This window comes from Sylvia atricapilla, chromosome 1 (genome assembly GCF_009819655.1).
Source record: "Sylvia atricapilla isolate bSylAtr1 chromosome 1, bSylAtr1.pri, whole genome shotgun sequence".
Classification (NCBI taxonomy): domain Eukaryota; kingdom Metazoa; phylum Chordata; class Aves; order Passeriformes; family Sylviidae; genus Sylvia; species Sylvia atricapilla.
In genome coordinates, this window is record NC_089140.1 from 57991439 (window position 1) to 58005428 (window position 13990).

General features: G+C 37.6%; 1 protein-coding gene across 1 annotated transcript; it reads left to right on the forward strand.

The window, feature by feature from the left end:
• Positions 1-160: 160 nt before the first annotated feature.
• Positions 161-12534, forward strand: TRIP13 (thyroid hormone receptor interactor 13). The gene is made up of 13 exons (XM_066323401.1): positions 161-361; positions 2144-2309; positions 2610-2739; positions 4005-4060; positions 5727-5817; positions 7084-7156; positions 8090-8153; positions 8404-8490; positions 9284-9390; positions 10035-10188; positions 10363-10475; positions 11661-11730; positions 12288-12534. The coding sequence occupies exons 1-13, from the start codon at positions 201-203 to the stop codon at positions 12381-12383; spliced, it is 1368 nt and encodes a 455-aa protein (XP_066179498.1). The 5' UTR covers positions 161-200; the 3' UTR covers positions 12384-12534.
• Positions 12535-13990: the final 1456 nt, after the last annotated feature.

The following is a 13990-nucleotide window of genomic DNA, read 5'->3' on the forward strand; positions in this document are numbered from 1 at the left end:
CCGGCGCGTCGCTCCGAGGCCGTGCATGCCTGAGGTGATTCCTTGTCCCCAGCTGAGGCGGGAGCAGCGCGGCTGCGCTCGCGGCGTGTCCCGAGGCTGCCGACGCCATTTCCTCAGGGAGGGAAGTGCCGGTCCCGGTCCCGGTCTTCTGCGGTGGGCGGTGTGCACCTGGACGGGGCGCCGGGAGAGGGCCGTCCGTGATGTGGGCGTGTAGCAGTCGCTGGAAGTCGTTTCTCTTTGGTATCGCTTTTCCTCTAGGAGCGGAAAAGATGGATGACGCCGCTGGAGATTTGAAGCAAGCGCTCCCAAACGTCTGTGACAGCGCTCAGATCCATGTGGAAGTTCACCAGAAGTCGGGCAGGTCTCTGATCAGAGCGTTGCTTACTGCCACTTGTGCCTGTTTCCTCAGCCTCGTTCTACACACCTCCAAGAGCCCGCAGGACCCAGCTCTGCCTTCTCTGTGCTGTCCTGGGAGTTTCCTCACCTCTGTCTCTTCCTAAGTTTGAACAAATACGCTTCTGTCAGTTGCACCTTGTGGGTCACGTGAAACAGTCTCATAAGTTGTTGGCCGTGTTCAGGGCTTGCCCCAGTTTATCCTTGTCTCTTTTATGTTGGTGTTCACAACTGCTCCCAGTACTCCAGATGTAGTCTTACAAAGCCAGCGGATGGAAACAGCTGCTCTCCCTAACATATGCAGTCTTGGTAGCACAGCCTCAGATAAGGTTGCCCTTATTTGTAGTAGGGGCACGCTGCTGACTTATTGCCAACCAGTACCCCTGGGCCCTTTTCTGAAAAACTGCATGTCATCCAGTTGGCCTCTGATCTGTTCTGTTATCTGGGCAGTTGATGGAGAACTAAGATTTCGTGTTTACCTTCATTGAATGTCAAAAGCTTCTAGTCAAACCATACTGCCGACCTGCAGAGGTCCCTCTGAACAGCAGCCCCGCCCTCCAGAGTACTGACAGTTCTCCCTGCTTTGGTGTTATCCATAAATGTGATGCAGTTGCTTTTCATCTCATTGTCAAGGATGCAGAAACAGTGCTGGTCCCAATGCTAACAGCACCACACCACCTTTCCCCACCCAAGTTACTGACAGCTCTGCTTAATCTTTGTATTAGCCACAGCCCTCTGGACCGTCCAACCCTCCTTCTCCATTTATCCAGTTCTTACCTTACCACTTTGGATATCTGAAGGATATGGGAGGGCATGTCTGAGTTCTGTCACATCATACTACAATGCATCTTTCATAGTTCTATTTCTCTAAAGTATCTAGTCTTATTTGCAAAGCCATTATTTAAAACTTGCTTCTAGTTCAAGTCCTCTCTCAACAATGTCTGTCCTATTCAATGGCATTTCCAGGTTAGCATTTCTTATCTCAAAGTTTGCATACAGATACATACTATGTGAGCCTTCTGTCAGGCTTTGATATTCTCTACAAATCCATTTCCCACAGAGGTGTTACAAAAATCAGGGTGTAAAATATCTACTGTGCTGTTTTTGCCAGGCTTAACAGAGAACTGAGAATTTGCACTGGTTATAGGTGACTGAAATTGCAAAATTAAGTTAAATCTTCAAATGGTATTCCTTTTCTTGTAGTTTTTGTCTCTTCTGGAATTCCCTTTATATTATATCCCCATCCTGACGTTTCAGCTCTCCTGAAGGTATAACTGAGCTTCCAAGATAAGCTTACCACATTCTGTCTGTAGCTTGATTCTGAGTCTTCCAGGGTTTCCAACTAAACCACAGATTACATGACTGCTTTCCATTCTTGAAGTCTTCTAGCTGTCTCATTCAGTATTCCCTGATACAACCCCAAACAGAGCAAACAGTATTATTTGGATTACCTCTTTAAATGCGCAAATTAAAAACAGCTGTCAAGCTTGTTACTTTTGCAAACAGACTGAATCTGACAGGTTCTTTTTTCCTGTAGAATGTTGAGGAGGGTTGAGAGGGCTTGGGGTTATTTTGTGTTGGTCGTTTTTTAAGGATTGGGGATTTTTTTGGTTGGTTGGGTTTTTTGGTGTGTGTGAGATGGAAGCTGTTTTCCACAAAGGCATCACATATGAAATACTGCATAATGCACACTAATTCAAATTTCCTTATATGTCAATGCCATAAAGTAATGGTGTTCCTTTTCTGTTAGTGTGGCCAAGAAAGAAGATATTAGGATGAGTGTCTTAAAGTTGTTGAGCAGACACAACATCGTGTTTGGTGATTACAAGTGGACGGAGTTTGACGACGCTTTCCTTACCAACAACGTTCAGTCTGTGTCCATTGTGGACACGGAGCTGAAACTCAAGGACAGACAGGTATTCCCAGTCAAGAATGTGCAGCTCTGTTTACATGCTGCTGAACTACTTGTAGGTAGACTGGTGGTACCCTAAGGGCATAAGCAAGACAAGGTCTATAGGATGATGGAGTATCTCTTCTTAGGCTGACCAGTATAGCTAGGAAAATGTGGCTGGTTTTTTCTACTGCTTCATAAGGTCTGAAACAGAGGTAGCAGGCTTCAGAGATAAATGCCAGCTGAGAACTGTAACTTTATTTTGTTCAACTAGCTTTGAATGAGAAATATGACACATAGCAAATCTTTTTTATGTTCATTCTAGCCTATTGACCTGAGCATAAGCAGTCTTTCTCTTCATATTTTTCATCTGAATGAAGAAGGACCAACCTCTGAAAACCTGGAAGAGGAGAATGAGGATATCACTGCAGCTCACCACTGGGTGCTACCATCAGGTACCTGTGTGACATTTCTGGAAGCTCTAGAGCAAAAAAGAAAATATTGCAAAGGCTAGAAGTGTTTATAGTTACCTGTTAAAGGTATTATTTGTATTTATTGTTTGTCTATAGAACAAATATGTTTGGACTTTTTTCTTAACGGAAGAAATATATTTAGACTTTTTCCTTTGTGTTTTTGACTGAACTGCTGCAGGTAATTCCAAAACACATCATTTGTTTCTGTAATGCTTGTGGATGTGTGAAAATAACTGGTCTTGTGGTCTAAAATATATAGTCATAATCAGAAGCATGCAAGTTTTTAACACTGGTGGTTGCATTCCAAGTTTTATTTAACTTGAAGACCCACAAGAAACTCATCACTTTAAATGTTCATTTTCCAGAGCCCACTGCTGGCTTCCAGCCTGCAAGACAGTACTGCTCTTATACATGAAACAGACAAACAAAGTAAAGAGATTTAGTCCTTGTCTTCTGGAGAGGAAAAATAAGGCTTTCCTCTGTGATAGAGCCAGACCTGCCGTTACTGTCTTGTGCTTGGGGAAGTTGGATTCTCTGCCTGGAAGGAGAAGCACAGGTGTGAGCTTTAGCTCAGAGAGACAGTAATTTTGGAACATTTCCTATTCTTTCCGTGTTGTGAAATGCCTAACTATCCATTACATTTGTTTCCAGGAAGAATTAAATCTGATACATTGACATTATTGCCACAATTTTGTGGTTTATAGTTGTTCAGTCTTTTTTGCTTTTCTTTGCTGAAAGTTAGAAGCCAACAGCTAGGAATGATTGATACTGAAATGACAACTCGAGTTTTTTATGCATTATTCAGTTACATGGTTTTTTTCGGTTCCTTAAATCTTGATGTTAGAAAGAAAAAAAGCAAAGTTGAATGATAAAATTTGCCTTAGAACCCTCCTCCTAGCACAAGTTTTCATTGCTCCGTTGGTGAAGTGTAAGTTTATCCTCTACTGAGGATGGATGGAATGATATTTTTCATTTCATGTTAAGAAATTAATATTAATTTCTCATCAATTATTGGAGGAAATAGAAGCTGGGAAACTGCTGAAGTTGTCTGTTAGAAAGTGGTGTTTGCATTTTGAGAGAAAATGACTTTTTTTTCCCTGCAGATGCTTTACTTGCTTTCATATAACTGTTCTTAATTCTTCATTTTAATTGAGCATAATTTGAAAACTGTTTTGTGCTGCAGTGATGAGTTATAAGTTTCCAGATTGATTTATCCTAAACAGGTATATAATATATTGCTTTTGCAGCTGAATTCCACGGCCTTTGGGAAAGTCTTATCTATGACACTGAAGTAAAATCAAATGTAAGTTCAAAATGAATAACAATTAAGATTGCTTGAGGAGAAGTATGACCTGAAATTAAGCCTGTTTGAAGTTTGCTGCATCCTGTGGAGATATGGGTGCAGGCTGGGCAGAAGGGAATGGGAGTTTAACTTTATTTCTGGCAGCAGCTGATCAGTTAATGGGCTTGGCAGTAGTGTTGGCCAGCACTGTTACTGTTTGTGCAAATACATATTCAATAATTTGACCAGAGCTGAGTGCCCTGCCACCTGAATGCTGGCAAGACATTGAAAAGAAACAAAACACTTCCATGGGGTCGTTTTCTAGCTTGAAGACCTGTGCATTCATCAGAGGTTGTGATGATAACTGCCAGGGCTTGTAAAACAGTAATACCATAATCTGCAATTTAGTAATTGTGATTCAAGTAAAACCCACAAAGAATTCAATTCAGCTTCTAACTGAAGTTCTTGGACGCAAATAATTAATTCATTACCTTATTTGTAATACCATAGATACACTATTCTCACGTAAGTCTTTATAACCAAATATAGAAAAGCAAAGCATTCCAGTGATTGTACTTTTAAATTTATAAGGTAAATATCAATTAATATATCCACATTTGTCCAATTTATGGAATAGCTTTCAAAGTCATCTGTGAAATGACAAGACTATTTAATTAGACTTGCTGGTGTACTAAATAACAGCAAGCTGATCACTGTTACAGGTAGGAAGAAATGGTTGCTTTTAATGGCTAAAACTAGAACTACTGCTGTAAAATTGTGATGAATTCTTTAAACCATGGAAGTTCCTGAGCATGGCTGGGTTCTACAGGCTCTGAAATGGTTGCTGTGAATTTTTAAAATAGCACAGTGTTGATAGAATTTTGGAAAATATGTGGATTAAGTTCAGTTGTTTTTGCTGTTGTGTGATTACTCCACCTTGAGCATGAGATATTGCAGGAGCACCATTGTATTGTCTCATCAACACGTTACAGGTAAAAGCAACAGAAGATAATGTGGTATCAGGGGTTATTACAGGTAAAAGTCATTATAGATTCACACCTGAAGTTCATATTCATTTTATTGAAAGAGTTCTCTACTTCCTAATTCTGGATAATTCTAAAATGAAACTGCAGTATTTTTCCGAGCAAGCATTCCAGGAAATACGTGCAACTTCCCTTATTTGGAAGAATGAATAAATCTACAAATTCCTTGCAGTAGCTGATACAAATGCTTCAGTAAAAATGAAATAAATGTGACAGGAAATTCTTTGTTTGGTGGGCTGACTACAACAAACTGAACAAATGTATAGCTGTAGAACATCTAAACAGGACCCAGAGTTTGAGTGTTTGACTCTCTGTGTTTAGGCAGCTTGTGTTTTATAGACACACAGTACATGGGCCAATGAGAAATGATATCAATTTCCCTTCCTTAAAGCATTTAATTTATTCATTTAAAAGTTTCAGAGGTCCATTTGTGTCAGGTACATGCTATTCTTATTCTTAGAGCAGGACAGAGATTAATTCCCATTCTTTGCAGAAATAAATTTGCCTATGACTAAAGACGCAAGCTCTTTCTTTCCTTTTTGTTATGAATACACAATAAACATCACTAGAGGTTGATTCTATTTGTACTTGTATTTGCTGTTATGTCTCTAATTTGTGTCTTTCTATTTGTCCTCCTCATTTAGTTACTCGATTATGTGACTACAACATTATTATTTTCTGAGAAAAATGTTGACAGCAACCTGATATCATGGAACAGAGTTGTTTTGCTGCATGGTAAAAATGAATTGTTTTAAACCAAGTAGATTCGTTTGCTGTTTGTTTATACTTTCCTTCTGGAAGGACTGGTACTGCAGTCCTGTGTAGTGAAATGAGGTGATACAAGAGCAGCACCTCAGTAGTTTGGATGAAATGTAATGTCAGAGTCAAGTCCATGTTCACTGTACTGTGTTTTGCATGAACTTAAATTCTAAACTTTACAGTGCATGACAGCTGTGGATTTCTTAATTCAATTTTTGAATGATATTTTTGCATTTTTACATAATGAACAAAAATAATGCAGATACTGAAGATATTAGGAGGTGTATATATTAGTTTTACTTCTATCGCAGTACTAAATATTTTGTTAGTTATAGTTTTGTAAAAACTTTGGGGAAACTGGGAAAACAATCTGTATTGTGTTGTTGACACTGTGTTCTATTGCCAACTCTTGCTAGTTTAGTTACTGTTATTTCAGTGGAGCTCAAATCTTCAGTCAGTCCTAACTTACTGTGGAGGTTATACTAGAAACGAGATTAGCATCAACTGAACCCATTTTCTTGCAAAACAAATCTCATATTGATTTTGTCATCAAGACTAGTATTCAAAAATTAAGGGTCATAGTGGAAATATTTGTTGATTGCGCTTAAGTTACAACTGTCAGTTTAGAAGCTTCAGGATGTTTTTGTTTGAGAGACTTTATTTCATACTCATACTCTGGTAACTGTGCTTATACTTGCCTCTTTGGAGGAAATCTTTGTGGCTCTTCCATGGGATATTAAGTCATATGTAAAAGGCTTGTCCCAGAGTGTAGTACCCAAGATGATCTGGGTTGCCCCAAGGAAGAAATTTCTGGGAAAGTGGACTGCTGATGAAACTGGTCATGATATGTTTCTGTTTTCCCTTTTAGAAGAGTGTGTTTCAGGAAGATAGAAGTTTGAGCATAGCACTGATTATAGAGAGAATGCAGATGAACATTAGCCCTGCAAGGGTGGTGCACTTTGCTTCTGTGGCTGTTGAGTGTTTTAACTTTATGGTGTCTGCATACAAAACGTTACACTAATTATACTAATAATTGGAAAGTATATAAAATCAAACATTAGTTCTAGGATTATAGTCAAGTAAGCAACTTTCTCAAAATACTCTGGTGTACACAATCATCATCGGCTGGGTTTTTACTCTACAAGTAGTGCTGTAATGAAATAGAGTAGTTAAAAATCTGTTAGATGTCATTAACAATCTAATGCAGATTCCGTGTAATACATGGATCTGATTTCAAACCAGGCCCTCCTGGAACTGGGAAAACTTCTCTCTGTAAAGCATTGGCTCAGAAGCTGACAATTCGACTGTCATACAGGTAATGTTTTTTTTGAAATTTTTCACTTCAGCTTATTATCCTTAGTTGTTCTTTTTCACTGGCCCAAGTGTATTTTGTATTTGATTTCAAGTAACTCGTACCTAGTGCTAATGTGTCTTCTTTTTTGTAGTGCACCAGGCTAGCAATAAAAGTGATCTGCTAGACTGATCAGGATATTTTAAGGCCTTGTGAAATGTGTAATTATTTATGCCCAGATGTAAAGGACATTCCAGTGGCAGTACAGTAATTTTTGCTCACTTTGTATGTCCATGAATATTAAAAGGCAAAGGATCGAGGAGTATTTTGGGGTTTGTATCTTCATGTTTGCTAGAGCCTGGGTTTAATAGGTAGCGGTTTTTTTAACTTATTTCTTTTGTACTTGGATTGTCTGAATGCCACAATCTGCAGAGGTCAGTTTGTATATCAGGCAGATAATAAGAAATAGCCTAAAAGCTCATAGCAACTTAACAAATTTATATAAAAAATAAATGTTACATAAAGTACAAGGTGTAGCATAAATAATGTGTAATTATTGGCATGATCTGACTCTAGCCCAAACTGAATGTATGAAATCACGGGCTGTATAATGTGTGATTGAGATACTTTGTCACTTCCTGCTATACTGAAGAAAATCTTACACCAAGAGAAGAATGAGGCAATTATCATGGTAAGAGTTACCCTGTTCTAATGAAGAAATTCTTATAGCAATTTAATATACAGAATTCTAGTGACATTTTCAGCAACATGGCAAGTTCCAGCGACAAAAATAATATCGATAAAATGTGTATTATATTTTGAAAGGTAAGTAATTTAACGTACTAATTCACAGAATTCCAGGGTCAGAATGTCAAGAGTGAGACTTATAGAAGTTAATGATGCCACTGATTTTTATTTAGAATGGAGTTGACACTTCTTTTTCTCTTCATGTTTTAGGTATAGGTATGGACAGTTAATTGAGATAAACAGCCATAGCCTTTTCTCTAAATGGTTTTCTGAGGTATGTATTGATGTACCTAATAAAATAAACTTTATATTTTAGAAATAGCACTAATTATTCTTTTGAGCTTTTATCATAAGTGTGTGCAACAGAGATTGCTCAGAATAACTGATGTGTTTGAGAATGCTTAAAGAGAAGTTTTATTGGAAAGTTGTTTTAAAACCTAGGCATTTACAACTTCAAATATGACAAGCCTTAAAAAGTTGTGTGGTAAGGAAATAGTTAACATATGCATATGGTGTCTTTCTAGAGTGGGAAGCTTGTAACCAAGATGTTCCAGAAGATCCAAGAGTTAGTTGAAGACAAAGATGCTCTTGTATTTGTACTGATTGATGAGGTATGATTCCAATGGCATTGTTGTACAGAAAATATAGCAGAAAGGAAATTGATGGGAGGGAGCTGCAATAGTTCTCATTCATAAAGAACAATAAAAGCAAATTTATGCTGTTTCATAAGCTACATGATTGTGCAGATGAATGAACTTTAGTCTTGATTGCTGCAGATTTGAGAGGTTTGGAAAGAGCATAGTATGACTTAGCAGGCAAGTTCCAGCTGAAAATTAATTGAAACCTTTCTTGGTGGAATTTCCCTTGCAGCTATGTTTACAAGTGAAATATCATTTTAAACTTCAAAGTAGCCCAGATTTGTATTATTTGCATTTGTTGTAACACTCTAAAAAACATGAATATGGTTCAGTTCGTTGTCGTTAGATTTTCTTCAAACTTGCCTACAAAATCAACTTAGTAAGTATGTACCTTGTTAGCTTTATCATATTGGAGTTCCTGTTGGGGAAGCTCATTCTAAATTCAACCTATTCATTATTCTGGTGGTGTGTCCCATTCCTCCACCTCCAAAATTTAAAATGAAAACCAGCCTCCTTTCTGCTGTCTAAACAGGAATTTTCCTCACTACACTTTGCTTCCTTGACATGCCTTTCTTTCTCCCTGAAAATTCCTACCTAACAAAAGATTTTGAAGAAGTTTTTGATAGTAGGCACAGGAATCTGAGGGTATATTGCATGGGTTACCTATTTGCTGCCAGGGCTCCAAAAGTGCAATCTTTTGGGGTTTTTGGTGTTTGGTGATTTTGTTGTTGTTGTTGTTTTGGTTGATTGGTTTGGGTTTTTGTAGGTGGAAAGCCTCACAGCAGCCCGCAGTGCCTTCAAGGCAGGCACAGAGCCTTCAGATGCTATTCGTGTGGTCAATGCTGTACTGACACAAATAGATCAGATTAAAAGGTATTGTTTGCATATTATTGCAACAGCAGAAGGTAATTGAGAGTTTCAGTATCCCTATTCCTGCTAAATTTCAGTTCCTACTTGGAATACTAGACCAAATTAGTTAGTGAACTATTCTTTGTTAATTATGCTAATTTTGAAAAGAAATAGGAGTAATCCAGCAGTATATTTTGCATGTTCCTGGATGGACAATCAAATCTATGGACAGTATACTTCCCCTAAGGACAGGGAGAGAAAAAGTACAGATCGTCATGATGTCTGCTTGGAGAACAGACATCAACATCGAAATGGAAAACATGTTGATTAAAGATTCAAATTTACAATTATTTTCATAATATTTTTTGTGTGTGTCAGAAGCTATGCCAGTAGGTTCTGCATAGTTAACATGTATCACATCTGAAATAGAAATAGAGGAACTATGGATGCTTGAGAAACAGCTGAAGGAAAGAAACTATGCATTGAAATAGTCTGGTGATACCAGGCCAAGAGCTTGAGATCATTTAATTAATTCCAGACTGGCAAGGATGATGTGGCAGCTTATTGCATAAAATTATTTGAATCATAGGAAGGAAGGTCTCAACTTGCCAGTCACAAAAAAGATAAATCTTTTACATGTGACCTAAAAATCTGTTTTTGTCTTGAAGGTACCCCAATGTAGTTATCCTGACTACTTCAAATATTACAGAGAAAATTGACATGGCCTTTGTAGACAGGGCTGACATAAAACAATACATTGGACCTCCATCTACTGCAGCAATATTTAGAATATATCTTTCTTGCCTGGAAGAACTGATGAAGGTAATACCTGAAAGCAAAACTGTAAAATGTCATACTTAAGTAAATTTTAAACATACCTCTTAAGTAACAAATTTACATAAATTTCATTCCTTTTCTGTATTTCCACTCTTACTGTAAAACTTAATTTTGAATGCATTTATATTTCATACAACAGAGTGTAATTCTCTTTTCTAGTGTCAAATAATATATCCTCGACAGCAGCTTCTGACACTCAGAGAGCTTGAGATGATCGGCTTTGTAGAAAATAATGTGTCAAGGTTAAGCCTTGTACTAAAGGAAATCTCAAGGTATGATTCTAAAATCCTACTTTTTTCATACATATATACTGAGTTAATGAATGATGTCTAAAAGTAACCAAATTTCCTAACAACTGGAGATCTGAAACGTCTCAATTTTATTTTTCTGTTTGGGATAGTGCAAAAACCTTCAGGGGACAAAAAGTGGAAGCAATCACAGTTTACTAACATTTCTTAGTCTCAGATCTGGCTTGGCCTAGTACTGCTTCTAGTTTGTGCTCTACCATTTGAAGTCCTCTTGGAAAGTTGCTGGCTGGATTAGCCTCAGGTTTCAGTGGATGTTGGGAGTTGTAATGCACTTTAGTAGAAATAGCTTGAGCCTTAGGTCCTGCTAAGAAAATGTCTTGAAATACCTTGGCATCTGCTAGATCAGTATTTAGCGTGGAAATATAAGTGGATGGAAACAAGAGAAAAGGAGTAAACTGTAAATGGACATCTTTGTGATTTGCTGAGGATGCTGGTAGAGAAAACGGTCTTTTACTGCAGCTAACAGTTCTTGAAACAATAAAAATTATATTTACAATATCAGGCAATGTTTTTATCTGAAGTGCTGCTTCCTATGAAACAAAATAAAATCCATAAAGTCTGGAAAGTGTGCTTTCTTTCTGTTCCTGAAATATGCGGTCTTAACCAGTGAGGAGTGAAGTAAAAGCAAGTAAGTTTCTCCAGGCACAGAGGTTTGCATTTTACGTACACAGAGTGGTGCTTGCAGAAGATGCAAACATTCACCAAGTGGGTGAGGTGAAGAAAACTGTGTAAATGGTGGGTAGGAGACAGGCTGTACTCATAAATACCATACCGTACCGTACATATGGCTGTACCCATAGCATTCAAACCATTTTTTTTCCCCAGTCCTTCCAAAAGTGGTTGTGTCAGTACCACGCTGTACAGCGGTAGTAGACATCCCCCCAAATTCATGACATTGGCAAAACAATGTGGAGGGCCTGATGTAAGCATTGCCAGCCAGCTGTGCCTGTGCTGTTGCTGTGTAGCCTCCCAAAAGCAGAATTTGTCTGCTCACTCCCTGCTCCTGCTAAAAGAGCTGCAACTGACCTGTTGAATTGTCATACAAGGTTCTTTTAGAGCAACTTAATGGAGGAACACAGGAAAGGAAAGGCCTCATTTTAAAGGTGGATATTTGGCATTTAAGCAGCACTTGTCTCTGTTTTACCATAGGAAAAGTGAAGGTCTTGGCGGCCGGGTCCTGAGAAAGCTTCCTTTCCTAGCACATGCACTTTATATTCAAGTAAGTTTATTATATTCAAGTGATTTTATTCTGTTCACTGTATTTTGGATTGGGTTTGAGACAGGCAGGAAGACATCTGAACACTGCCTGAAGTGAAAGATTGGTCCAAACCTCCCTTTTAATTTAAACTGCAGTTGTTTCTGCAGCTTTGTAGACTGAAACAATTATGTGCTGCCCATAATTTAGAATGCGATTGAAGACAGGTGGGATTGACCTGAGCATTCTACTGTTAATTAAATTAATGAACATTAATATTGGTGCTCTTATAATTCCTTGCTGAAAAAAACCCAAACCTCTACCACTTTATAAATAATAATTTGTTAAAAACCTTTTTCTAAGCAAATATACGGTATTGTGACTGAAGACCTTGCTCAGGTTGACTTTGACTTTGCTGTGCTAGCTGTTTTTAAATAAACTTGCAGTGGGGTTTATAGCATTTTTCAGCTTTTGTAACATGAAATTCAAATATTTCTCTTTTAAATACTGAGATTTGTTTGTAAAATACTACATATGTCTATTGCTGTGGTGTGTCTAACAAAATGTTTTCTTATTTTCAGTCCCCCAGTGTTACAATGACAACTTTTCTTCAGGCCCTTTCACTTGCAGTAGACAAACAATTTGAAGAAAAAAAGAATCTTGCAAACTGTGTGTGATAATCTACTGTTTTTTAGTTGACTGAATTGTTATATTTTTTCATACAAGTTGTGCTACTTTTATGGATTTGTAAAATAAAATGTCAACACCTTTAAATTCCTGGAATACGTCATCTGGTTTTTCAAAATATTCATTAGTAAACAACTGAGGAAGTTCGCAGCATATTTTTGGAAACCTTTATTTCTAATGTCAGTAAAAGGATTGTGAAAGGTTTTTAAGTCAGTTTCCATCTTTTTGCCATTACTAAAGTGGGCAGGCTTCTGTTCAGTGTTTCTTAATCACCAACTTTCTATCCATGCATCTGGAATAACAGGCATAAAACTGGGAAGAATTCAAAGTGCTTAGTGACAGACCAAATCTGTCATACTGAAGTCTCTATCTTGAAATTTAATATCAATTGTTATGGGTTTTAATTACATTGGATTCAAAAATTTAAAATTAAGAGATCACATAATTGTATTTTGTAAAATTTGGGGGGTTCCCATCACAATTTCACATAATGTTTTTGAAATTATGTGAACCAGAGTGGACCATGCTTTCTCCATGAAGTATAACTAAAATGTTTTATCCTTAAATGCAAATTTGGTTTTGTTTTATAAAAAAGAGGAACAGGGAGTTTTTTACAGGAGTATGTAGTGATAGGACAAGGGGGAGCAATTTTAAACTGAAAGAGGATTGGTTTAGATACGATATTTGAAAGGAATTTTTTGCTGTGAGGGTGGTGAGGCACGGGCACAGCTGCCCAGAGAAGCTGTGGATCTCGATCCCTACATGTGTTTAAAGCCAGGGTGGATGGGGCTCTAAAGAAGCTGTACTAGTTGGAAGGGCCCTGCCCATGGGAGTGGTGGAAGTTCGAACTGGATGATATTTAAGGTCGCAACCCAAACCATAGTTTTTTAAAGAGAAAATGGAGAGATTCAAGTTGATGGTATCCGGTTCAGAGATGCCTCCTAGCTGTTGGTATTAAAATACTTAAGGAATAGTGCATTTTGTTGCTTTTTTATTTGTATCTTTTAAATTAGTATTATATTTCACATTCACAAAGTGAAATACTTTTATCCTGAGTTACGGTTATTAATGAACACTATACACTGTGGGTTAAAAAATTGAATGAAACTTGTGAAGTTCTATTAATTTTTTGTTATGGCATCTATTTGTATGTAAAAAGAGCCTCTCTGTTAAGCTGAATTGTCTGTCCATTATACTCCTTTTGGAAATAACTTGTTAAGTATTATTCTGTATCCAGCCCCCTAAAATAGAAAGAAGGTGGGCAGCAGAAGAGAGTTCTGCTTGGATTGTCTTACGGATCTCCAGGACTGCTATAAGAAAAGACACATTGGATATGAGAAGTCCTCTGAGTAACCTCCTCCCTCAGTCAGTGCAACTCTGTCCCACACTCCAATGCAGTAACCTCAGCTTTTCTTTTCACAGAGTCTTAGTGGCCACGCTTTAATCCTGTTTTCTTTTAGTGTTCATTTAATGGTTACGTGGAGGGAATAGTCCTCTTTTCCAGGTATAATTCTTTTTTTTCAAGTATAACCATAAATTAAACCTGCCATCTTTTATCCCAATAATTTTCAAGTTTGTCATTAGCAAATTTCTTTTA